This window comes from Apus apus, chromosome 6 (genome assembly GCF_020740795.1).
Source record: "Apus apus isolate bApuApu2 chromosome 6, bApuApu2.pri.cur, whole genome shotgun sequence".
NCBI lineage: Eukaryota > Metazoa > Chordata > Aves > Apodiformes > Apodidae > Apus > Apus apus.
In genome coordinates, this window is record NC_067287.1 from 31,976,505 (window position 1) to 32,004,034 (window position 27,530).

General features: G+C 35.3%; 1 protein-coding gene across 3 annotated transcripts in view; it reads right to left on the minus strand.

Moving 5' to 3' along the window:
• GLS (glutaminase) overlaps positions 1–27,530 on the minus strand; it is a 59,807-nt gene that overhangs the window by 16,962 nt on the left and 15,315 nt on the right. The window contains exons 6-15 of one of the 3 annotated variants that reach the window (XM_051624205.1): positions 26,190–26,353; positions 19,474–19,532; positions 11,852–11,884; positions 11,521–11,579; positions 10,378–10,444; positions 9,785–9,835; positions 7,207–7,383; positions 5,941–6,072; positions 5,181–5,273; positions 1,166–4,346 (exon numbers count right to left, since the gene is read on the minus strand). In XM_051624205.1, coding sequence (XP_051480165.1) covers positions 4,200–4,346; positions 5,181–5,273; positions 5,941–6,072; positions 7,207–7,383; positions 9,785–9,835; positions 10,378–10,444; positions 11,521–11,579; positions 11,852–11,884; positions 19,474–19,532; positions 26,190–26,353 — 982 coding nt within the window. In that variant the 3' untranslated portion in view covers positions 1,166–4,199. Of the gene's footprint in view, positions 1–1,165; positions 4,347–5,180; positions 5,274–5,940; positions 6,073–7,206; positions 7,384–9,784; positions 9,836–10,377; positions 10,445–11,520; positions 11,580–11,851; positions 11,885–19,473; positions 19,533–26,189; positions 26,354–27,530 lie in introns of those variants that run through there. The other 2 variants (XM_051624203.1, XM_051624204.1) reach the window with 2 other exon arrangements.

Genomic DNA, 27,530 nt, shown 5'->3' on the forward strand with positions numbered 1-27,530 from the left:
CTACAGAAATATTGAAACAAAATTATTAAATAAAATGCTAAAAGTCTACAAACAATGTTTAAGATACTAAAACACACATATATACTATGAAGCTCATAATTAACTACTTTGTTCACAGCTAACTACTGTGCATCAATGACATGTATGTATCAAGACCAAGAGAAATAAGAACAATGAAAAAACACCATCTGTCTCCCCCGCTCCCAGCCACCTTCTTCTGACTCCATTGCCTTTGTATTCATCTACCCACCCATCAGTCTTTCAACACAAACAACGAAAACCAAAATGTAAGAGCCAAAATAAATCAACAGTAAATCAGCTGTGCTTCTCTCTTTCTATCTACTGCTCTTCTACCTTTATTTTTCTTTCTGACTTTAAGAGTCACAGACTTTTTTTCCGATACGTTATATTTTATGTACAATGAACATACAGGTAATTTTAAAACCAGTGTAACTAACTGCAGTTTAAAAATCATTTTACAGAAAAGCTGAATTACTAACTACAGCCATCCTCAGTATGGGCATGTCTCTAGTGACAAAACCTTGCCTTGGAATCATCATGTTATAAATACATCTACTATTTAGTATCTTGAATAAATTTTCACAGGAAAAAAGCAAGCCTGTATCAAAAGGGCAAGTGCTTTACCAGGAACCCAGATTCAACCAGCTGTTGTTCAGACCCTGCTGCTGCTACTATGAGCATGTGGGTTTTGGACACATTCCTTGCTACGTGTGATTTATTACAAGCTGTATTTTTCACTTCACCATGATCAGGAGCAAGAGTTACCACCCTGGCACTGGCACCATTAACCACACATTTTTCAAGTGACCTTATTAGTATTTTCAAAACCACACAAATTGACAGTGACATTAATATCCTACTGTACCATGACATTTTGATTAGAAAAGTCACAGTGAGAAAGTTTTGCTACTTGATTTTTGCTTTCAACTTTCTAAGATAACAGTTCAAAGAGAAAAAATAATGAGATTACTGTACAAAATGTTAAAGGAATCTTAGGAGGGTTTTCAATGACTGGTTCAACTAAATCTTATTCCACCTACTTTTCCAGAACTTTATCTTGTTTAGAGTGCTCACTATCTCACTTCAGCCTCAAAAACGTGTTTAAACAAATCTGTTCTCCATTGAAAAAAAAATACAATAAAAATCAGCTTAAAATAAATTTATTAAACAATACAAAAATAAGCATGCTGGAAATCAAGATACATAAATAACATACAATGCAAATGAAAAATGGAAAACGAGACAGGGTAACTTAACAACTGAGCCAAAAAAGTACAACACAAATGCTAAAATAAAATTTTAAAAAGCATTTACATTTCTAATGAAATGTTAATGATGCTGACAAAGAAAAACAAACAAACAGCTAAAATGCTTGAATATCAAGAATTGCTATTACTGGTAGCACAGGTGAAGATCAAAACCATTGCAGACTCCAGACACCCAGTGCACAGCCCCTAGCACTGCGCTCCTTCCAACCCGCTCACCAAAGGCCACGCAGGCAGGGGCAGGTGGTCAGGGCAGGACTAGCTGTGGCCCAGCTATCTGGTACCTGCCATGGACACTAGCCATCTGCAGACACAGCAGGCCAGAGCAAGAGAAACTGAGTGTAGGCATGTTTCAAAATAATTGGTCCAACGGAGTCTCTTCCTGACCCCTCCTAACTAGAGTCTGGCTTAAATTCCGAGACAGGCTTCAAAAGCATGTATTACAGAACTGTAATATAAATATCTAAAGTAAAGACTGTGTAAGCTGTACCCCAAGTATTCTTGTTATGCATATTAAAGATCTAGTAGTTGCTTTAATTTTATATTTCCCATGCAGGACTTGCCTCTACCATAAGTTTTGCACATAACTGAAAAATAAAAATAAAGAGTCTTATTTTCGAGTTGAAACCCAGATGGAACAATTTCTCCATCTCCAGCCATGTTTTTAAAATTAGCTTCAAGTAGTACTTAAAAATCAGAAAATAACTTTTGTAAAATTAGACCAGGCAAATTCTGCATCACACATTTTTCAATTATGTCAGCAATTTACCCAGCAATGTCACCGCTGTAAATACTTTTCATCAGCAGCCCAGACACTTTATGTTCCCTCTTGCAACTGAGGGTATTTCAGGTAAAGATGTGTAGTTCTGCAGGATCTCAATACTAGTTATGTCTCTGTAGCTACTAGTTTATTGCAAAGTCCTCAATCAGGAGAGATATTTATAATTGAAGACTTTGCCTTTACTTACTTTACTCTCTTTTCAAGATAGTAACTGACAAACTTGACCTTATCATCAGTGGCAAGATTATAAAAGACCTGTTATTCAACAAATAATGACTGATTTATTACTGACATGCACCAGAAATCTAAATCTTCATCCTAGCAGGACTTCAAATTCACTGGAAATTTATGTTCTGTATTGTTTTGCTTAAACATCTTAATCCTAGGCTTCAAAGACAGGAAGCCCATCCTTTAACAATACACTACCAGATGAAGATTATTCAGGGTTTAGTCAGAGCTTATCTCAAATGTTTATGCAAAACTAACAGTACCTAAACGGAGCAATTAAGAACAGCTTGCTTGCTCAGAGAACATCAGCTTTGCTTTATTACCCTTTACATGTTTTACCTCCAGATGGGACAAAAAGGGGCAGGACAAACCTATCTCTCCCCTCCTGCAAAACTCACATATGAATGAGTTTTAGATAGAGGGACTAGGGGAGAGGGTGAGGAGAAGGGGTGGACCCTTGCAAAGGAATCATCTGTCATTGTCTCTTAAAATACAGAACCAGCTAATACCATTTATTGTTACTTGGACAAGTTTTCAACAGGATTCTGTATGTGTACAGGGAGTGGGACAGATCAAATTATCTGCAAGCTTTTAAAGGGGAAAACTATAAAAATTGATAATAACTAAGAATTTTAGCATCACTAAGAATCTGATAGCTACAAGTGCCAAGATTTTAGCAAGTCTGTGCCCTCTGACCCTATTTGAAGCTTACATGCACCCTTTCAGGATACACTCTATTCAAGATACTCAAAACTATCCAATTATACAGATGAACAATGTGGTAACCTGTAGAAGCAAGAAAGTCCTGTTTCTTAGCAAGGTGACAGAGGTGTAAACTCACCATCATTGTAAAACGTAGAAATTAATGCTATATTTTTAAAAATTTGCTCATGTGTACTTAAAGAAAACCTCTGATTTTAAGTATGGCCATGCATGCACACTACCAGTTAACTGTAAACAGTTTTAATAAGACCTACATACATGCTGTGCTCTGAATATATTTTCTGCTCACTACTCTCAGTTGGTTACCACTCTCAGCCCAAGATTCCTCACATTCCTCTCTAGGGTGGAGCAAGCATAATTAGTAAGACAGACTTCTGAGTCATAACTACCAGCTGGCAGTACAAGCAGCTAGCAAGACACTCAAAATAGTTTGGCAAGAAATCTTTCTCCTGCATTAGTTAACTTGCAAACAGGCAGGTTTCCTCCCCTCTTTCTCCCAGTTCTCCCCAGCCATTTTTGCTCTTTTAATTTATATGTTAGCACTAATAATTATTAAAGCTCTGATTTTAAAAAATTATATATATATCATCTTCACTAGCATGTCCAGAGGATGCATTTCTGTTCAAAGCAATTTGAAAGCTCATATTAAAAAAAAAAAAAAAGAGAGAGGATACAGTAATAACATGACTCACAACCTATCTCCACTTAATATAAACTATTTAGAGACTGATGAATTGGCTGTAATTTGCTGACACTATTTTACTATACATTTCATTAAAATTAATCTATCTTTACATGCTGACCCTGATCAGAGGACATACTGTAACGTCTTGCTTAGATGTTAATTTAGTTAAAATTCTCAGATATAAACAAAAATAAACAGATATACACAGAAGTGGTATATCTTTGAAAACATTCAGATTTAGCCCGCCCTTTTTTTTTTAAAGTAAATGTGCTTTAAGTAACTAGAAAAAGTCAGTTAACAGGTTTTTTTGTTGTTTGCATGTGCTTTTCTTCCCCCACCTTGAACTTCGACAGTCTTTTTGGTATAACATACAGAATTTACACAAAATGTATATATAAATGAAACACCAAGCAAACAATATTCAAATCAAAGTCAAATCTAGAGATGCTTGAGGGTTTTTAAAATGCAGAATTTAATGAAGCTAGAACCCATTTGTTTAGTTTTGCTCTCCCCGACCTTCCATTCTATACACTACGGTTCTGGAGATGTCCTCGTTGGACTCGGGTGACACTTTTTTCCATACTGTTTCTTTTAAAGCAAGTTCTTGCTGGAGATTCTCATAGTCCATTGGTCCAAAGGAATGCTAGTTGTTCAAGCAACATACATTATTTATTAGTGTATTGGAAGGAAAAAAAATCCATACTTGCAGTCAATGCTAACAGACTCATGTTTTTCACCTGTTCACATAAACTGTTATTTTCTCTTTTCCAATCAGGAAAAATTCAGACTCCAAACTGGGTCTTTTTTAGATGTATACATGCAAATTGAAGCACTTGAAAAATCATTCTACTGCAGTTTCTCTTACTGAAACCTTCATGCCTTAGTAAAAACATCAACAGTAATAAAGGCAAAAAGCTTTTTCTTATCTCAAGGAACCTTACGCTTTTATCTTTAGTACTTGTAGCTGGAGTGGATCCAGTTCATTCCCAGAGACTGCTTAGGCTGCTTGCTTAGTAACAGGCACTTGCCTACAGCATTCTGTCACCTGCATTCACTGCCTGTGCAGCTCTCAGCAAGTCAGGTGGTCTCAGACACATCACTGTGAAAAAATGCTAAACATACACCTCATGAACTGCAGCACAGAAAGGCTAAGCCTACCAGCTGGTCAAAACTTTATTAAAGGCAACCCAGTACAGTAGAACTCTTTGCAACTTCTCTCAGAAACCACATACTTACTCTAGCAAGGGAGATGAACTGCACGAAATGGAGTTCAAATCTAACATGAAATTCTACTACACAAACCCTGTGATAGCGTGGTCCACCCAGGTAAGTGTCCACTAGTTTGGTAAACTAGCTAGTTTATCTGAAAGCTTTGATGCAATACATGTCATTGAGCAGTTTTGCATTTGGAGAGGAACTTATAGTATCTCTTCTGATGTCTACAAGCAATACTCACTAAACACACACATCAACTTACCCGCTGATCACCACCTTCTCTGCGAGGATCAAGCTTTTTTGCAAAGTGCCTCAAATTATCGTAGTTATGGAAATTGCACAAAGAAACCAGATCCTGCAAATATTTAGTGAACGCGTATTACTATTTGCACATGACAGTAAAACGTATGTGAGATTATAACATTACTACCACCTATGTTTGACATCATACCCACACAACGCTTTCAAAAGCAGAAGATGAAGCTAGGGAAGAGCTTGCCCAGCAACTGGGGCTGGTCTATGAAGACGTTTTAGGTCAGATTGTTTTCAAAAAGCAGTTTTAAAAATACATCAGAACAAAAATACTTGGTTAGAACATTTTTCTTTTATCATGAGTTGCATTTCCCCATGTTTTGAAAATTGTTTATATTGACTGGAGAGAAAAAGGAGTCTAAAAATAGCACTACAGCTTCTACCACAGTGTACAAGAGACCAGCTCTTTCATTACTTCACAAAGTGCTCCTTTTCAAAGCTTTTCCACAGTAGATTTCTCCAGTGTTTCTGGCATCATATTTTCATAATGCTCACTGAATTAAAGTGTTATTTATGATTGAAGTGCAAATGTATCTTGTTGGACTTTCACCCTTGGATCAAATGAAAATTTGTATGTATGGAAGAGTCACAAATCACTAATTCATTTAGATCTCAGCTGTACTAATGGGAGCTCAATAAATATCAACTGCAAAAGAAAAAGAAAAACAAACAAAAAACAACAAACAAATAAGAAAGGTAATGCCACTTACATGACAGAAGTGAATTCCTTTAACACTGTTGCCCATCTTGTCCAAAGGAGGTGACCAGCACATCAAACCCATGACATTAGGAACAACCAGAAGAATCCCACCAGCAACTCCAGATTTAGCAGGAAGACCAACCTATAGAATAGTTACATAATTACTGTTCTCTGCAAACATTCTTTACTATTGTAACACAATGCATCAGCATTTAATGAATATTACTATGCAACATTTATCAACTGTAGATCTGGAAAGCATTTTAAGCTGGGAAAGCATTATTACTCTTTTTAGACAGACAATAACCGGAAGCAGAATTCATGGCAATCTCAGGTATGTGATCATCAAGTTATTTGCTCTCAGTAAAACAGAGAGTCAGTCATAGAGTGAAAAAGGTAATTTAAATCTATTATAGAAAAGCAATTATGACTAAGCAGTAGTACCCAAGTCTACCTGTCATGAATAGTTTGCAACAAGGCAGTAGTACAAAGCCAGATACCTAAAAAACACCTTGACTGGAAAAGGTAAAACCAAAAAAACAAAACAGCAAAGTCTGGCCATAAAGTAATATAATAACCTACTTATTTACAATCTGGATAAAAGTATTGCTTTTTTCAACAGGAACTAACATGTCACACATCCCCATAGCTCTGTAAGCAGTAACTTTTAGGTCACACAAATCATCATCAACTTCACATGTGTGCAACGAGGAAAAACTAAAAACACTCAAAACAAAATGCTACTAAAAACACAAGTAAGACACAGTACATCTTAAAATGCTTACATGTAAGAAACATAGTGCTGGAAAACAGAAGCTTGGTACATACACTGTATGACAGCCATTTTTATAACATCTCAGGGCAATGAATGAAACAGCCTGAGTTGATGAAGGAAAAGCAATTGTCTGCAAAGGCTTTCTGCTGTGCTTCCCTAACATATAGCAGGATATCTTCACTTATGCTGTTTCCAGTTACACCTACATCCATCACCTATTTCTCTCATAAACAGCCCTTCTTAAGGAACAGATTTTATGTTTAATGTGAAAAGGTTTCCCAAACATGACATGGCAGTGAATATTAAGTACTCTAAGGTATGATGTACTAAGAGGTGTACTCTAGATGAGACTTCCTCATACCGTGCATTCCATTTCAAAACAATTCATGTAACACCCCCTCCCCTACCCCAGAAGCAAGCAAGGAAGCTCTGGAATTCGGAGAATAATAGCACAGATTCATCTTCCTGGTCACCGACAGTTAGTAACTGAAAACTACTTACATGGAAAGCAAACTGCCCTGAGAAGTCATACATGCCACAGGAATGCATTAAACTCAAGGTATTCCGGACTGCTTCAGGACTCAGAACTCTTTCCCCAGTGATTGGGCAAAAGCCCCCGTTAGCCAGAGTCGCTGCCATCACACTTGCCGATTCACATGTTACTTCTATTGAGCAGAGCTTGTGAAAAAGAAATTGAGATTGTAAACACTGATACTTGTAGCACAAGAAGGCCAACTATAGCAGGATCAACAATATGTCCCTACAGAAACAAAATTCATAAAAACCTGTAGCATAAGATTTGTTACAGGTGACGCTAGTAGCATCAATTAATATGGTCTGTATCTTCCTACTATAAAGGTCCCAGCAATAGTGTTTGCAGGCCCTCTTAATGGTTTGGGACAGCATGTTACATCAGCTAGTGTCTCTGCTTGATTCCTCCCCCCACCCCCCCATTAGGTTCTTTGAGAGGAAGAGATCTGGAAAACAATCTCAGCATTTTGCATCTGCTTAAATGGCAAAGCCACAGAAAGACTGTCGTTCTGGGTTTTTTTTCAATTTGAGTTTCTTTTGTGTGGCTTTTTATAAGCCTTAAAAGAACACACAATCTATTAAAAGTACATTTCAAAGCTGCAGGCTCTAGCACATGCAAGTCTTAATGCCAGCACTTCTGCTGATGCAGCCTTATTTCACCTTTCTCTCAGGTATATTTTTGATATATTAATGATATGACCACACAACAATTTCTCCCAGGATCCCTGCTTCAGTACAGACTATACATACTTTGGTGACACATCAGGAAATGTGATGTGATGCCATCACCTGATGCTGCCTCTTTTCTGCAGAAACCAAAAGATAAGCTGGTTTCAACCTGAAATGCTACTCTGAAAAGTAAACAAACTAGTGCTTGTACTCTTGGTTTTTGCCAAACAGTCATTACATGATACTTCATGAAGTTACCTAAGCCAAGTTTGCATGAGTAGTTACTACCTGGAATTCTTATTTTCCGGGTGCCAAACTCAATACATCCTAGTCCAATCAACTGGAGTTGCAAATCAAGAGATTGTCAGAGACGCATCTAAAATGGCAACTGTGTTTTAAACATATGAAGTATTACATAATAGCACCTACTTTGAAAAAAAGTGTTTCTAGGTTCTCAGTTTAAGCACCTGCATTTTGTACCTTGAGTCTCTAAAATGAAAATAACCCATCCTCACTTTACAGAGGTAATAGGAAAATAAGTTTATTCCTGTTCTTAAAGTTCCCACTTACACAAGGGAGGAGCATTACAGAAAATGCAAAGAAAAGAAAAAACTAGCCTTTTCAGTACAACTGAAGTAGAGACAGTAAGAAGAAAACAGAATTGCCACTCATGGATGAGTGGCCTTTTTTCTAAGTATGCGGTGGAAAGGAGATTTTTGCAAAGGGAAATAAAAGAATGACATGGAATCATGACATTAAGAGATCACAATGCACAAAAATGGGGCTAAATTAAAATACATCAGAAAAGTTAAGTTGTGGATGTTTCTTAACCTGTGAACTTTGCACTCAGAAGCGTATCAGGATATGAAGCAGTGGGATAGAAGCATTTAAAATGTATGTTTAAACAGTACATTCAAATAATCAGTTTTGTTCTGTAATAACAGAAGTTCAGAGTACACTATTAGCTTGCACCTAGCTTCCAACCCAACAAGAGCTCAGCTAAGGCTAATCACATATACCTTACTTCAGAAATAGTAATTCAATTTATAAAGATTAGAGCAGGTTCATTCCAAACAAAAAAAATAAGATAAAATTTGAATTAAAAAAAACCCTCTTTATAATTTGCAAAAGCAACAGCAAGCCTCATGAATCAAAACCAGATTCACTTTGAGAAATAAATTCTGGAGGTATTTTAAACTATCCCAGGCAGACAAAATCATTAAGAACCTGAACTGCCTCCTGAGAACTACATGCAGCAGGGCTGAGTGAGTTGTGAATGCTTTCACTTTAGGGAACCCATTCTGAGGAAATACCTCACACTTGCCAAGCTCTCATTTTGTGACACTTGCTAAAAGTGAAATAAAAATGGGGGAGGGGAGGAGATATATGACTAGATTCTTTGTTTTACTCATAAGCATTGAATTAAACAAAAACAAGGAGATATCCATACTATTTCACTTATAACAACCACCCTTAAGTTTACAATAGAGCATGCACATACTATTTTAGTTACACACAGAGTTTAACACTATGTACTATTTTACTTACAGGTGGCACAATAAAGAACAGCAACCCAAAGAAGCAGAAATATTTTGTCAGACTCACTAAAGCAATACAAGACGTTTTAAGCTTTTAACTAGTAGTGTTTTAAAGGCTATTGCTAGTTTGCATTAGCAATAGAGACACCTCAGTACAACACCTAAACAAAAGCAAAGCTGGGTACCAAATGCACATAGTTCATTTCCAAACGGAGTTTAACAGAAGCTGACAAGTTTAATTACAAGCCATTAAAGACTTCATATATACGAAGGAACCAGTTTCTCCTGCTTATAATAGTAGTTCTAAGTCTTTAATGAGTCTCAATTTTAAAATTAGTTACCTGAAAATAGAAGTCTAGTATAGCAACCATATCCGTGCCTTCAGGAAAGCACTGGGGAAGAAAAACAGAGAGACTGTTCAGGTAAAATTAGACTATTTTAAAAAAAAGATCCCCTTTAGAGAGACATAAATTAAGCTATATTCTTGTCAACATATGAAGTATAAGGCAGATTTAAAATTAAGTATTTATTTAAATGTCATAAATTATGTCTGATTTGAAAACAGCTCAGTGCACTGAGATCAATAAGCTAGGTATTAAAATATTTTTCAGCACAGCTTTCAACATCTTTAAATCAGCAAACTGTGAAATGCACCTAGGTGCATAGAAAGTCATCTGTATAACACAAACAAAGCATTTTATGACAAATAAAACAAATTATCATTGCTATAATATAGAAAAAAAATTCTTGGTGTTCTATGAGAACGACATACCTCCTAAATTAAAGAATTTTGAGTAACAGTATGAAAACCTAAACAGTATTAAGTAATTAAGTAATTTATGCCAATACTGTACATTAAATAGAAGTCTCTACAGAATATTAAAAAAAAAACCACCACACAGCCTCCAAAATACAATGAACAGAAGATATTAACCTTTTTTTCTTTCAAGTAATAGCCGATTGCAAAGTTTCTATCTCCACTCTCTCTTTCAGACTGGAACCTTAAAATAGAAATAGATGTATAAAGATGGGACAACACGTCAAATTTTCAACAAACACCAACATTTCAGGATGTGTAATGTAATTCAATAAACCTGCATGTGAAGGATACCTTGCTTCCAAGCACACACATTCTATTCTACTAAAGGGACAGGAATTGCTTGCCCCACTACACTCTGTTGGACCAAATGAGCTTTGACATCCAAATACACTCAAGATCCATCCAAATACACTACTCAAGTAGTGCAAGATCCTGCTCTTAGAAACATTTCTAAAAAGGCCACAGTGGAAGGAAACATCTCTCAGCAGGCTGTAGTGAAGGGGTAATTCCCTTACAACACAGACCACCCTAGAGAGGAATCTGAGGCTGAAAGCTGCACAGTTTATCATGATGGTTAAGTTCAGGTTGAAACCTAAAGGAGGAATCCGTACGGATACAAGGACAGATAATTCTTGCCTGTCTGGTTCCTTCCATGGTTAACACTTTTACACTAACAAAGCTCTGGAAAAATGCTAGTTATCTCTCTGTTTCTCTGCACACACATGCCAACTAGCAACCTGGAAGCAACTCTGCTATGTGGAACCTTTATGATTTTCCCAGTGCTGCCTCAAAAAGCTCTCAAGATTTTTAGAATGCTATCCATTGAGTTAATGGGGGGTAGGGTCTTAAAAAAATATTTTAAATACGCAGAGTAAAAAAAGCACAGAGTCCCAAGTGTATAAAGTACCATTTCTGAACATTTGATACAAAGCTATGACTATGCAGAGCTTAAATATTAACATGAATGCCAGGAAAAGAAGAGTTGCACTTACAGCTCTCACTGCCATAACACCAACAGAGCACTACGACAGAGTAATGACATTTCAAAGAGGTAACCAACACTTCTGTGTGAGATTCAGCCACACCCATGTCAGAGACATGCACAGCTTTAGTTCTTGTCAATTTTAAGCCAAAGACACCCTCTAGTATTAGGGACGAAATGATGGTTTCAATGTAAATAACTAAACTCTGCCACGAGTCAACCAACAGTTGTGGCATTTTCCACCTTACTTAATTAAGTAAATAAAAAAGACTCACGTAGCATTACTGAATCCAACATACTCATTGCCAGCCATTTTATTCATGAATTGCATCACCTGTTAAGAGACAGAGAGGAGGGGAGAAAAAAAAACCACATGGTAACATTTTCAGACAGGAAAAAGTTGTCACTGATGAATTTCCAGCCTTACCCTAAACCTTGTAACAAAATTTTACAAATGCCACCCAAATCACTAAATGTTTAAACAACCCAATGCAGATAAAAAGACAAAACATTTGAAATTACTAAAATTTCACTTGCAATTCCTTTGCCATCAAGACTTTTATCATTGAATTTAGTTTAAAAAGGAATGCTGTAACATGAACTTACATAGTCAAATTTTTCTGCATTGTTTGCTCCTTGCTGCAAGAAAGAAAAAATAATTTAAAAAAATTGTTAACATATGAAAGAAGTTAGTTCACTTAAACAGTATTAGGATTTTTAATGCAAATAACTAAGGTATGGGACTAATTAAGGTACTACAATCATTTAATATATTAATGAAAAAATTTAAGAGTTAGATAAGTAAATCTTTAACTATCATTTAAACTAAATAATCCTCTAAGACTATTATCAAACACCAGTATGGTGGTAATTAATTTAAACTGAAGAAGGTATGCTTTATTTTAAGTGCTCTCTATTCAACCTTCTATGTTTAACATAGTGTAGTAGTTTAGCATTACATAGCAAGTGGAGCAGTTAAAGAATACAAAAGTAACTACAATCAGGATAATCATAATGAAAACACTAGCTTTTTATACATTAGTAACCCAAAGGTATTCTTACATTACCAACAGAGCTGAGCATAGGAAAGTTCAGGCTACTGAAGTTAAAATATTTCCATGGCTAGTGTCCATACTAAGAACTTAAGACTGAAGACTTAAAATAAAGTGTTACCCCTTACTATGAAAATAATTGCATTTCATAAAAAAAAGATCTGATTTGATTAAGATCTGATTAAATGTCCTAACTATCAAGAATTTAACAGTTGGAAAAACAGAATTTCACATCACAGTACATCATTGTGCTAACAAAGTATGGAAAAATCTAAATACAACTTAATAAAGATGCTAGTGAAACTTATTTCTTAGGGTTGGTTGGTTTGTTTTTTGGGGGAGGAAGACAACTATAATTTTGGGGGTGTATATTTTCCCTCCCCCATTTAAGAACATTCTCAAATTCAGCAGCTGCCAGTTAAAAGATGTATTAATTCTTTACAGGTCTCTGACAGGCAATCTTTTACAAATTCCTATAGCAAAACACTGAAACAGGGGTGGGAAGTAAAAAACAGCACACGGTCTCCTAGGGGGAGATTTTTGGTTTTTGAAGTAGCCAAGTAGAATTTGGTGAGGAAGCTTAAAAAAATAAAAAAATGGCATCACATACACAAGTGGAAACAATGTATCTGGAGAAGATAGCTTTATAAATAATTTTAGTATTAAAGACACTCTATTTAGATAACAAAACTCTGTTGAACATATCTCAAACAAATCAAGACACTTCTTGCACTGTGTTTAGTATTGGAATGGGGAAGGGAAGTGGAAAAAAAAACTAAAGCTTTATATCAACCAGCATTTTACTTAATGAAATGGGTAAAGCCAGTCTCATTTCCCACTCTGTGTGTGGATTAGGGTGTTGCAGATAATCTTTGAAGCCCGTGCATCAGCTCATCTACAAGAGGATGTGCAGTCATACACGTAGGATCACTGGCTGAAAGGAACACCACACTGCTTTGCCAGAACTATGCATCAGTGGTTACCTTATGTTTAAAGGCTAACAACCTCACTCTTAAAGGCAATAAACTCTAGCTAACTTGCAATAAGATAAAAAAGTTCATGACACATTTCATCAAAATGTTCCTGTATGATATACCAGAACACAAGTCTTAAAAATTTAACTCCAAATCTGTTCAATGAAAAATAATTAAAAGAAGAAATTACCAACTTCATTGAACTGTTGCAGTTGTCAAAATATTCCATAGATCCTAATGCTGTAAAATATGTAACAACATTTAAACCACAAAAACCTTTTCAACCTTTCAAATGCACAATGAACATCTTTTTCTGGGAAAGTGGGTCAGCATTAGTTATGGGATGCTGCATTGATAATTGTATGGTTAGACATGTATAATAAATTGAAACAAGTTCTTTTGTTAAAAAAAGAAAGAGGGAGAAAAGGATCATGCTTTCTGCAAAAATATATACATAATATTTCACTTTTTCAGGTTTTTTTTTTTCCCAGTTAAAAAAAAAAATTCCTAGTCCTGCAATAAATGCCTGACTTTAATAGGAGCATATAAAATTGGTGGACAAAAGACTCAATGCAAACTTTTTCCACATCAACTTCGTATAAAAAAGGTTTTTCTAAAATTTACATCTAATCTCATATTTTGGGAAGAAAATCTTCCATATTCCAACTCAGATGATGAATTCTTAGTCCTTGACGTACCACACACTTGCATAGGTATGTTATATCAAACACAAAAACTTGGTTACTGACATTAAAATGCTCATATACCAAAAATATTTGCCTAAGTAATCACATGACCAAGCCCTCAGAATGGATTTAACATAACAAGTAACTAAAACAGAAAACTTTGTTGCCATACACAAGGTGACAACTAAAAAACCCAAGATACGTTTCCCCTTCCAGGAGCTGACAGAGGAACTGCTGCTTCTCCTAAAAACCTAGAGACACAGAGGCAACACACAGTCTAGGATTAACAACTAATTGCCAACACAAAATCCTAACATGAAGGATACTGAGTAACTTTTACACAATAATTTAAAGAAATGTAAGAGAGACAAGAATACTTGTTGCACAAGTGCTTCTTGTTTTTAGCTTGACTGTGTAAGCTGACAAGGTTAGGGGCACCGTGAGAGCGTTGCTTTCAAAGCACTTCTATGGAAGTGCAGATGCAATTCATCTGCCTAGGACATCAAAGGAAACGTTCCATGCACTAACTCCACAAACAGAACATGTACTGGGACATATGTTCATATACACACTTATTGTACACATGCTTGTGTGTATATACATATGAATAAAACACTTCTAAATGAATACAAAATGAAATCAAAACATGTTAAGATTGAGGCAGTTTGATAGGCAGAAAATTCAAACTTGCAGAAGACAGCTCAATACCATCTTGTGAACACTTAAAACCACAATGGACACTATGGCTGTCAATCATAAATTTGAATTTTTTGACCGTGTCAGGTTTTAGTGATCTTCCCCCTTTTTAATCTAAACAAGATACTTTTCATTATTTGTATCTCTACTAGAAAAAACATACAAGAAGTTGCACAGGTTTCATGCCTACATGGACACAGGAGAGACCCATGGATACTTACCAGAGCTTGCAACAAAATTAGGCAGTATTTATTAGAAAAGTCATTAATATTAGCCACTTTTCATTGATCTACATTCAGTGTTTATATGATTTGATCACATAAGCTCTTGCCATGTGTCTCTTGTTAAAATAATTTTTCAATTTTGAATCTAAGCCAAGCTAATCAAAACATCAGAAGTTTATAATCTAAGAACAGCAGATTGTTTAAAATTAACTTCTGGAATTTTTTCAAGCCAAATTTATAACCTAACACTATACCGTGATGAAAACATCCAGGGGGAAAAAAAAAAATCATTAGAGTGTAAGAAAGCATTTTTTACATTTGTGCATTTTACATTAACTCTTAATGTATTTATTTCAGTTTTCTGTACTTACACAGGTTATAACTTTATTTGTTAAACTGGGATTGTTCTCTGAGAACTGGTGTCTTGACTGCTTAGCATGCCATTTTCAGCTCTGAAATACTTGAGAGCACACTGTCACAGACAGTATATGACCCACTAAGACCAATGCTATTGTTATTTCAAATACAGGTAAGAATTATTTCTGTGTCCTTCAGGTATTAAAATACATGCAGACATGACCACTAAATACATGTAATTTCAAGGATCACTCCTACATATTCTATGTCACACAACATCCAATATACTTGAGTTTTAATAAAAAGCAAGTGCAGAATAATATTAAAGTATGCTCTATATAAAATCAGTTACTACAAGAAAATTAGTAACCCAGGAAGAGAGGAAACTTCACCAAAATAAAGACAAGTGTCTGTCAGAGAAGATCACAACACCAACACACGTTTTAAAGTGGTATGTATGTACATCTACACATCAGTCTATCAGGAAGGGGAACTGGAGTGGGTAGCATAGAGCAATTAAGATAAATATCTACTGTTTATTTTAACTATATGGTTGAACAAACCCAATAAACCATGCATTTTCCCACTCCTCAAGTATTATATTATAACTGTGTATGTTTCCTAATTAATAGGAGCCCAAGAGCAGACAGACCTTTTGCACAGCTGGACAAATTTTTGTACCACTCTTTCACTCCTTTATTTTACAACTTATCAGCATATTTGGAAAGCTCTGAAGTGTATCAGATACCTCTCTAGGTTCAGCACAAAAAAACAGACTTTCACTGAATTTTTTTCAGGGTCAGTAAGATCAGGGTTCCCATTTCCTTATACACCAATTTTTTTGCAAGGACTATAAGTATTGCTATGCCCCCACATCTGTCTAAATTCTTCCCACATTAGTTAATTAGCACAGAATATGCTTCACTGATCATTAGAGTCCATCTTCACTGTCTGCGTAAGACAGTGCTTGTGGCTGTTGGCACTTACAGGATTTATATCCACTGCATTTGCCCAAACCTCTGCTGTTACACTAGGAAAGCTTTTAACTGCAGATAGAATCTTGAAGCATACAATAAGTTACTTAAGATTAATCCCTTGTGCCTTGGTGATTCACTCCACAGCCACATGCCACCCCCTACACACTTGACTCCAGACCCTTCCTCTTCATCTCACTTGCTCCTCTAACACAGCACTCGCCCCAGCCAGCACAGGTATGTGTCAGTGGGCAATTCCTGACACAGCCACTGACATGTCTGGAGTTGACATGCTTTGAGAACTGAGTTTAAGGTTTAATACAAAACAACAGATCAAAGCATTAAAATCTATCCATAATACAGGCAATAAAGACTTCTCCCAGTCAATGTGAGGTACAGAAAGCTGCATCGTTACAGAACACTAAATCTGTACTAAATTTGTATAGGAGCTGAATCCTCTTTCAAGCACCTGTAACTCCTTGGAGACACAGAAGAATTTACCATTTCATCTAAAATCACTTTTCCAGAAACTCTTGTAATTGCCACTACAATTTTCTTTTGATAACTGTTATTTAAAAATTTGTTATAACTATTTAATTTATATAACAATTTAATAAAGGCAAATGGCTGTACAATTACAAACAAGGGAAAAAGCTCTTGATGTTTTTTGAAAATTTTATTTCATTAAAACTGGCCCACAGGTTAACCTTTTTTTATTGTAGATATATGCTTTAAACTGCTGGAGCAGTCTATGGAGTGTGATGCAAGTACAGTTAGAAGAGAGCCATTAAGGCACCAAAACCTAAATGCAACCTAGTTCCAAGCAAATGACAGTGGGAGAATCACGGAAGTTGGTAAAAGTATGATATAGTCACAGCTAAGAAGGTCAAATAAATGTACAATTTAACATGCACATGCCCTTTATTATTTATTATTATGAGTAGCAAGAACTAAACATAACATGACAGTTTAGGTCTACGCTCTGTTCTAAGGTTCAAATACCAAATTCTTAAGGCAGTCAGAACTGATTATGTGATACTAGGAACCCTGTTTTTCCCTAAAATGTTAATATATTACATATTCTGACAAAAAGATTACACCAAGCATCATCTACTATCCACGAACAATCGTAATTTATGTCAGATTCTAAGAGCAGTTGTGAGCAAGATCATGCATACTAACAGCTGGTAAGTGCACCACAACATACGTACATTTTGACAGACTCCTTGTATCAGTTTCTCAGAAAGGGATAAAATAATGAATACCAAATAGATACAAGCATTCTTAACACTGAAATACAACAATCTCTCCATAGCTATCAACATGCTATCAGCAGACTAATCCGAATACATGGTGAATTCAACCATGTTTAATAATCCCTGAATTTTCTTGGACTCTAGGAGCCATACACAGTCTTCAAGATATGCAAGTAATACCTTAAACAGAATGGATGCAGAGGAGCTGAGGGCAAAACATGGGTTAATGAAGCCACTTCTTCCAGAAAAAAGTAAGTCTTAGATAAGATCAAATATAAACCTGAATTACTTAAATCACTGAATAGTTCACAGGAATATTGTTAAGTTGCAGATGGTAAAGAAGTTATTTCACAAAAAAACGTAACTATTAAGTGACTTTGAACCTGTGACCCCCTATGTAATTTTCTCCAGAAAATGTCTAGATTGGTTAAGTTATTCAAATGATAACATGGTGTCTTATTGAAAGCACTACATAGTATCATCTACATTTCAATCACATTAAAAACAAATAATGGAGTGAAATAAGTATGTGTCCATCAGACGTGCAGTTACCACATGCAACAAGGTCAGTGCAATGCAATACTATTTGTAAGAACATTACAGCAAATACACAAATAAAGAAAGAACACCCCGCAAAAAACAATCCCCCAACCTTCTAACAAATGGCACAATTGCATGCACTAAACAAATCCATGTTCTCTATTTAGAAGTAGACTGTTTATCAAGAACTATGTGCCTTCTGCAAGAGGCACATGCTTGGGTTTTGCCTTATGACCAGTAGGGCATGTTGTAGTAGGACTAACATTTTGACATTTCAGACAAATGTGGTAAGTCAGATTTTAAAATTCACTGATATCCAAGTGAATTTCAATGCTCAGTCAACCTTTAAAAAATATTAAATGTGAATAAATTTACCTGTCATACTTAAGGCCATTTTCTTTCACCTATAGCTATTAAAGATAAATGTCTTTAAGCAGGAGTTCTTACACCTTCTTTAAATATAAAATAACAGAAAATCATGATCTAAGTAATTTTAAAGTCAACAATTTGGAAAAAGGAAGTAGAAGACACACTGTAGCTAGTGGACTTTGAAACATAATCAAGACAAGGCTGTAAAGAAGATTTTTAGACTTCTGAAGTAACATTATTAAGTTTTCTACTTCAAAACTCCAGGGGACTGAGAATTCTAGAAAAGTTTTTCTACCAGTAGCTACCAAAAAAAGCAGAGAATACAAGTAAAAAAGCATCTAACAAATACTAGCATTACATGGAATTTATGCCATTTACAACTTCAAGAGACAGATAAAGCTATTCTAAGGAAAAACAAAATACAGCTATCCAAAAACAGACCATGGACTAAGGACATTAAGTCATTATTCAGCTACAGTTTACTCAACAAATATGGGTAACTATTTCCAAACACACTTATTTAAGAAAGCACATTTAACATCCCAACAGAAAATAGGTAACATAGAAGTTAAACTTAATTTAGTTGTACAGTATGTTAATAGCAGACAAATTCAGTATTAAGACTGGCATGCAAATATAGCTGTATTGCTCCTGTACAAAGTACATTATATTCAATTTCTTCAACACAGCAAGAAATACTCTTGTAACTTTATGCTATATGTGAGCATTAGACATTCAGAAACATATTCTGAGTGCTATAAAATATATTCTTGAAGACATACTCTTAGTATTTAAGAAGTATGAGGCAATTCTCTCAAGAGAATGCCAAGTCTTGTGCAGTTAAAGAAGGAAACAAAATATAAGAACACTAAGAAAGAGAAGAGTCTTTCAGCTGCACTCTTACTCTTCAAAAATTGCTAGTCTAATATTGCACTGGAAGTTTTACTATTTCCAAAATATCAGCTCTTGTCTTCCTGCTAATGAGTGAACTGCCACCAGATACTGCTTACATAAAATGAAAACAGTGCATAATCTGTACAAGATAATTTTTCTACATTCTATTAAAATTCTCTGAGATAAACTAAAAATTAACTTTTTACCTTGATTAAAGATGTGATCACAATTGCTCCAGCATTCACCATAGGGTTATGGGGCCTGTCTGTGAAACAAAGTTTTCAGTTACTAATATATTCCAAGACACATCTGTCAAACAAAACCAGTCATGTGTGTAAGTGAAAAGTTATTAACATTAATGTATGACTTAAAGCTATGATTATGGAATAGAGTAATAAATTTAAAATATTGTAATATATTATACACAGTTTTTTGTAATTCTGAGCAAAGTATTTTACAGCTTAGAACACTCAGTCTAATACTACTTAACAGTCCAGTAAATTAACTGGTCTGACATCATTACTTTTCTTGACAATTCTGAATCCTCTCCGGTGTTACAAGATTTTGATCAATGCGACATTTGCAAGTGGAACAAGACCTAAGGGATTTCCCAGTTTTTCCTCCAAGTGACCAAGTCTCAGTAATTTTAAAAGTCTTCATAGAGATCCTTTAAAAACATTTCTAAAACGAATGCCAGTTCTTCAATCTCATTACTGCTGTACACAACTACAAAATCCTCATTACTTTTAAGAATCAGAAATTTCTATAGGCAGCTTCTGAAATACAAGTAACAATCGACTCATCCTCACTAGAATGTAAATTATGTTACAATTGACTTGCATATACCTTCAACATTTCAGTTTTTCTTTTTATCGTTGATCTCTATAATCACAGTATTTTCCACTGCAGTCATTCTTGGCTGCTCATGTGAATTAATCACCTTTTCCTTTTCCCTCTTTTTGCAAAAGAATTTATCCTTATCAGCTGTCTTTTCCCAAATGTAAAAGTTTTTATTCATCAAAATCTACCTCCTACAGTTATCTTAAAACCTCAACCAATTCTCAATACATTCATACTGTGACAGGTTTGAATTATTTTTTATTTGCTGGTACTTTTTTTTATCAACAAATTTTAAAACAGTCATTAAAAAAACCAGAGTGTTCACTACTTTTATATGCAATACACACACATGTACACCAAAAGGAACTTGTTTTTTAGAGATTAGCCTGATATTCACAGCACACACACACTCACTTTCCTTTTAATACCACACTGGTCATGGTCAAAGGCACTTAGTGGTCTACGGCTATCCGATAACCTCAAAAAACTAATAAACTCAAATTCCTCTTAAGTGTTTTTCAGAAAGTCAGTATGAAAAGAAACTTCAAAAAATCAAGTTATTCTCTTACTGAGAAGGTAAGGCCAATACCTTCTGTCCAAAAACGTGAAACTCCCCTAAAATACAAACCTAATGTCTATATACTATTTTTGAAGTTGTTAGTGCCTTTCCTAATCTCTCTGAAACAGACATAAAAATTGTTCTGATTTAACCTGTTTGTCCTTAAGATCCACCTATACTGAAGGTCTGTTCTGTTCATGTGTCAACAACACAAGCAAATCGGCTCAAATATATTCAACTTTTGATTAAAACCAGATTAGGAGTAGGAAGAATGCAACATTTTCATTGTTTCCTGTCTCTCCTCAGGGACCAAAAACCTGAACACCAGCCTAAGACGACAGAAGTAAAATGACTAATCCCAGCATTACATACTGCTGGTCAGAAGTGATATCTGGACATCATCTCCTCCAGGTCAGTCATGCCTCTATCAAGCCGAGTCTAGGAAAACCTCCAAACATGGCAAATCCTTTGCCTCTCTAGCAATCCTGTTCCTCCTAGAGGGCAAATCTACCCCAACATCCAACCAGCACCTTCCAAGCCACTGTGTGGGGCCACTGATCCTCGTTATATTATCAGCCAGTACCAAGAAGAGGTACAAAACCTGCATTTTTGTAATTGCTCTTCAAGAGTGTTAAGTGGCTCCCAGGGAAGGCTCTAACTTCCCCTTTCAGCTGCTCCCTGGCCCTCCACGGGAACCCTCTCCAGCTTTTCAATATTCTCCTTCAATTGGGAATCTGAACTCCAGACATGTAGTCCAGCACAGCACTGGTGTCATGCATGAGAACACAGTCACCCTCATTTCTTGCTCTAGACATGCTGCTCTTTTTCACAGCTTCATCTCAATATCAGGTATCATTTCAGTCTATAAATACATTAATGACTTAAATCATATAAAGACCATTCAAGAAGTACAAAAAATGTTTTGCTCTTGATTCTTTTGCACATCTCTATGGTTTCAACCTACCACACAGTATAAAGCAAAAAAAAAAAAAAGTAACTCCCAAAGCCCACATAACATTTATATTGTAATAAAAAGGATATGTCATGCCTATTTAGGATCCAGCAACTCAAAACCTTACCAATATGGTAAATCCACATGCAGAAAATACCCTCAGAAATTCTATTGCATCTCATTTCCTTGAAGACATTTCCACTTGCCTTGAATGTCACATGTTAATCTTGGTTACCTTTTCCTCTACTCTGAAGATTCCTGTCTCTTGCTGTTTAACATCTAAAACTGCACGTACCAGTTTTGGCCACTTTACAATCAACACACTACTGCCTGCTGCCCTCACCTGAAGAACGGCAAGAACCTTCTGATGAAATTAAATATGGACTTTCCTGAATGTGCTTCTGAAATGAAGTTGTGTTTTATTTCACCCCTTAACAAATAAGCAAGGAACAACCATTTTGGAAGCTCTAACAGCTAAGGGAAGGTACAGTAGTAAGACTTCACACCCTAACAAATGCTCTTCTTGGAGGGTCTCTCCTACTGCTGCCTAACACCAGCACATCTTAGAGCTGAGTGGGACACCTTCTAAAAATCCACTGCTGCCTCTTCTAAGCAGAATAAACCTTGTCAGGCTATCCAGGTTCCAGGGAAGCAATATTCATTATTATCTGGATAGCACGAGATAATACTATCCAAACACTTCTCAGAGATATCTGTAATTGACAGATAAGCCTTCTATCATGACACAATAGCCACAGACTTCCTAGAGAAGTCAACATCCCAAGCCTGACAGTGTTAAAGAGGCATTTGGAGAATGACCTTAAAACAACATGCTTTAACTTCTGGCCAGCCCTGAAGTGGACAGGCATCAGGACTAGATGATTTTTGTAGGCTCCTTCCATCTGTAATAGTCTATTATATTCTACAACTAAGAACCTTCCCATAGGCTTAAGATACACTGGTCTTTTCTGAGGGCCGGAATACCTAAATAAAATCTTACATCCTGAAAGATTCATGTGAATTTCAAAGAGATGTCTTCTATTCCCATCAATAAACTTCCATACTTCCATTCCCAGGCATTTTTTCCACCTCTTAAGGACATATAGGTTCCATCACTTCATTATTTTTTAAGGAAAGTCATACATAGGTGTTTTTGTAAAGTGGGAGCAGCTACCAATTTAGCTCAGAGCAGGTGTCATCAGCAAGGGGATTGCACATGGTACAAAAGGAATGAAGACTGATACTGTAATTACAACAGTTTGCCAAAAAGGTGAACAAATTAATCAACTAATCTTCAGAAAGAGGTATTGAACTCTGAAAAGCTAACTGACACACACCACTAAAAACAAAACCACACATATACACTCTCTTTGTATAATCAAATAATAAAGGCAATGATCTGCTCAGATTGAAAAAAAATAATCTTTTATGAAGCTTCTCTGCAAGTATCCCATATTGCTGTATCATCTCCTTATACTCTGGGGTAAATTCATGTTCTTACCTTCAATGAAAAACACAAGTCACAATAACCCTTGCAGCTCATGCGGTGTGTCCTGATTAAGTCTAGCACTGATTCAACAATTTGCCTCTTGCATAAATAACCTATGTATATGTAAATATAAATGTATATTTATATATAAATATATATATATAAAATATATTTTTCACCAATACGGGACTCTGCTTTTTTCCTGTGAGAAGGAGATACTTGCCTAGAACAGACTTTTACACAGAGAACTGCAATTTATTGAACAAGTATATCTAAACTCAAAATAAAATACAATTTAGTTAGTTACCAAAAAAAAATCTCCTCTGTATATATCACTACTGAATGGTACAATAGGTATTTTTAATACCTCAAAACTGCTTGACAATTAATATGACTGCTGTAGTAACCTGCCATGCAATAATGCCATAAGTAATCTAGACATTTCCCCTAATAATCTCAAATTACAGTGTTTTCCCCTGCCAGATCTTTTGCCCTTTTTTGCCCATCACTGGCTTTAGGCCTTTCTGGTACCACTGGCTTGCAGTCCCAGGGCAGAGAAAGCAGATGCTGCCATACATACACTGTACAGACATTTTCATACACAGAACTTCAAGAAATAAATCCATCTTTGGTTAACAAAATCCTTCAGCAGAATAAACCATTTCCTGACAATCCCTCAAGTACAATGCAACATTTTTTACTAGACTAATTCTACAAATAATCATCACTTGAGGCAGTCCTATGCATGGATAACAGACAGTAACTGTATATATGGACAGGTACTGTCAGACTAGTTCCATCATGAATTCAATAGGCATGAAAACACCTGCAAGCTGTTCAATGATCATAAAAATTATTCCTGGTGATGCCTATTTCAGACACATTTTACTATGGAAAATTCCTGATCGCCTTCAATCAACTAGAATAATCTGACCGTTTTTTATTAACACAGAAATTGCTTTAATCCTCCAGAAATCTGAAGTGTTAGGGGGGCCATATGTTCCTTTTGACAAAATAGTTTTAAAACTGAATATTCACAAGGCTGCAGAAGTTTCTAAATTTCTACTGCACAGCACAGATTTTACTGAAAATGTACATGATATTTAGCATCACTTTCTTGTTACAAACTGGCAGTTTTAGCTATGACTTAAAATTGTAACATTCTCCATTGTTCCAGCTTGACTCTCAATACCAGTAAACAAAGAAGTGAAAGAACACCCTGGTTTAGGATTCTTTAATGTAATAACTGTAAAAAATACCTTCAGATCTATGTCTAACCCGTTTTCAAATACCTGTATTTCACTTCATAAAATCCTGATTACAAACACAAAATTCAACTGTTTCAGAATAAACAGAAAGCAAATAGATTAAACATCTATATTTTATTTATTTATTTTGAAATCTGATCTTCAAAGTAGTGACGTATGTTCAAACTGCCAACTACTCTGCATATCCAAGCTTCATACATCTAGATAAAACTACAAGTGAAAGCCCTTATTCTCTCCTCCTCCTTCACTCAAACATTCCTTTCTCTCCCTGTAACTAAAATATGATCCTATTACATTTCTACCTTCTGCTTTAGTCCTTTAAGGACTGTACAGATAAAATGCTAACACATTTTTCTCATGTCAGTTATAACAGCCACACAAGCACATACTTAAAAATTATAATCTCTATTGTATGAATTAATTCTGATTATTACTTTCATGCACACTGGGTCAGTCTTTCAATAATCCCAATTCTCTTATTGCGTAACAGTCTTATAAACACTGTTGAAGTCTAACAGTAACATAAAACACCATAACCTAACAATTAATCTTCTCATTGCTCAATTTTAAAAGTAGGAAAAAGCAGAAAATAAGCACTACACTTCCTGTCATTTCATTAAAAAACAGAACACCTATATTGATCTAAAAGAAAAAAAAAAATACAATTTTTCACACTTTTAAACTGTTTTTTGTACGAAAGCTTTCTTAGGATATAAAAAGCAGTTTACTACACACTGTACTACACTGTATTTAGAAAAACTAGGAAAGCAAAAACAAGACAGCAAAACTTGACCACTTAACTCCTTCTTAGCAATATATAGGCATGTTGGTATTTCATTAGCACTAACATAATAAAAAGAAGAAATAAATCGTTAAGATCTATTTTAAGTTTGGAAATATTATTTTAAGGTATGTACTGAACATAGTTCTGTATTATTTATATATTCATAATGTAGATATTTAAGTCAAAATTGAATAGTCTTTGACAAAAATATCATCCAAGTCTTATGTAGTGAATTAAATATTAATTGCAATACTATGGCAACAGAAACATTGTGTGTTCTCTTACAGAGAAAGATCTGCTAAGAAGAAACATTTGTGTTTGAGAAATAACATCCAGCATTTCCTCTAAGGCTACATGAGTCATTCTTCTCAGATTTTTGCCATAATGTTTTTAGAAAGAACATTTCCATGCTTAAGAATTCATACAATATGAAAAAAGAAATAATCCACATAATACTGGATGAGAAATACTTGCTGCAAGACTCCTGCCACAGGCAATAAAAAACAACATTGTTTTGAATTAGTAGCCAAATTTCAGCTTAGAATAATCTGTGGGAAGATGTGCTCAATGTCATCTTCTGGAAACAAGCCAGCACTGGCCTTTGGCACCAGCACCTGCTTCTCAGGGGGATGAGAAGAGATACACGTTTCTTAAAATCAATGTAACGAGCTTGATTCTTCCACCATCATTTTACAGAAGACATGACTAAGAAATACTTGCTACCAAGTCAAGCAAATTAATATATATTTCAAATACCTGCATTATCAAAATCCTTGCTTTTTCCCCACAGCTGGATACTAGCAAATACAACAGGAGTAATAAAGCTTCTTTTACCAGCATTCTAAATTAGGCACAAGTGAACAACAAAGGATAACTGTGCTTTGCTGATGGCAAAATATTTTGGGACACTGTCTACTAGTAAGACTTGAGAGGCTACAGTAACATGAAAAGAATGAACAAACTGTGGAGATTGTTTTGTTATTTTCTGAAATTTGAGTATTTGCATTACTAAGTGTTATGCATCTCTTACCATCTTCATTCAGGAACAATTTGTTGAATCTTAATCCACTAGGCTCTTTACCAACATATCTGTGCACATACTCTGTGCCAAGGTCATTAACAGCAATAGCATATTTCAAAGGCTTCACACAGGACTGAAGACAAAATGGAACTTTGGTATCGCCGACAGAATGCCTGGGAAAAACATAGATGAAGAGGTTTGAAATGTCCTGTTTGCCAGCTGTGGCAAGTGTTAAATGCTTGGTTTTACCCTTCAACACTCTAGGACTATTAAAAAAAAAAAAAAAAAAAAAAAAAAAAAAAAAAAGAAGCATATTCTTAAGTCTAACCTTAAAGAGCAGAACAAAAAGATATAAAGGTTTTAACAGCTGCCTCCATAAAATAAGCCTAGCAAAGTTACCTGCTGGTGATTTCTGCAGATGGAACACAGTAAAAGCAAGTTCAGAAACGGGCTTGTAACAGAGCAAAAAAATCACCTCAGAGCTCTAGCATCAAACCCCAGCTCAACAGGGTACAGCTGACCTGAACAGAGCCACTATACATATTTATGTCGATAAAAATAAAGATGAGATCCAATTCAGTTATTTTCATTATACTTGTATTTAGATTCCCTTTAATAAAGGCATTGGTACTTCATTACAATTATTCAGTGCCACCTTTTGGAAAGTTTGCTTTCAATATCTAAGTCAGACTGCATTGAAGAATGACTCATACAAGCAGCATATGCCCCATCTTAGAGCAGAAGGCTCCAAACAACCACTTATCTGATGGTAAAATCAGAACTGTATTTGCTTCTTTTCTTTGCAGAAAATGTGAGGTTTCAGAGAAACTCACCAAACCATTCTGGCATTATAAACAATAACACTACACACCACTAAACAGCAGAAAAATTAGCATTATAAAAACTTCAATGAGTACATATTGTAATGTCCAAAAAAGCAGAAAGCTAATTTAAAATATCCAAAAAGGAGATAAGTTTTACTTTTAAAGCTGTAGGTTATGATTCAGATATATATACAGGGAGCTGAAAATACCTCACCTCCCTTGTACAGCTCTTCCCCTATAAAGTGTATGGCTAGTAAGAAACTAAGACACAGATCCTAACAGATAACATGTCAATCCATAGTCACCATAAGCAATTCTGAGTAGGCAAAGTCACGCTCTGTTCTGTGACGTTTTCGCCTTCATTTTCTTTTTAATGGCTATAGATCTAAAAATTTTCAGTGATGTATAGTAATCATGTAACAATGCTGCAGTAAGAATGCTAAAATGCAGAAAAGGAACTAACTTTTAAATTTATCATGACCTACAGATAAAAGAATACAGCTCAAGGCATGGGTACTATTAGACA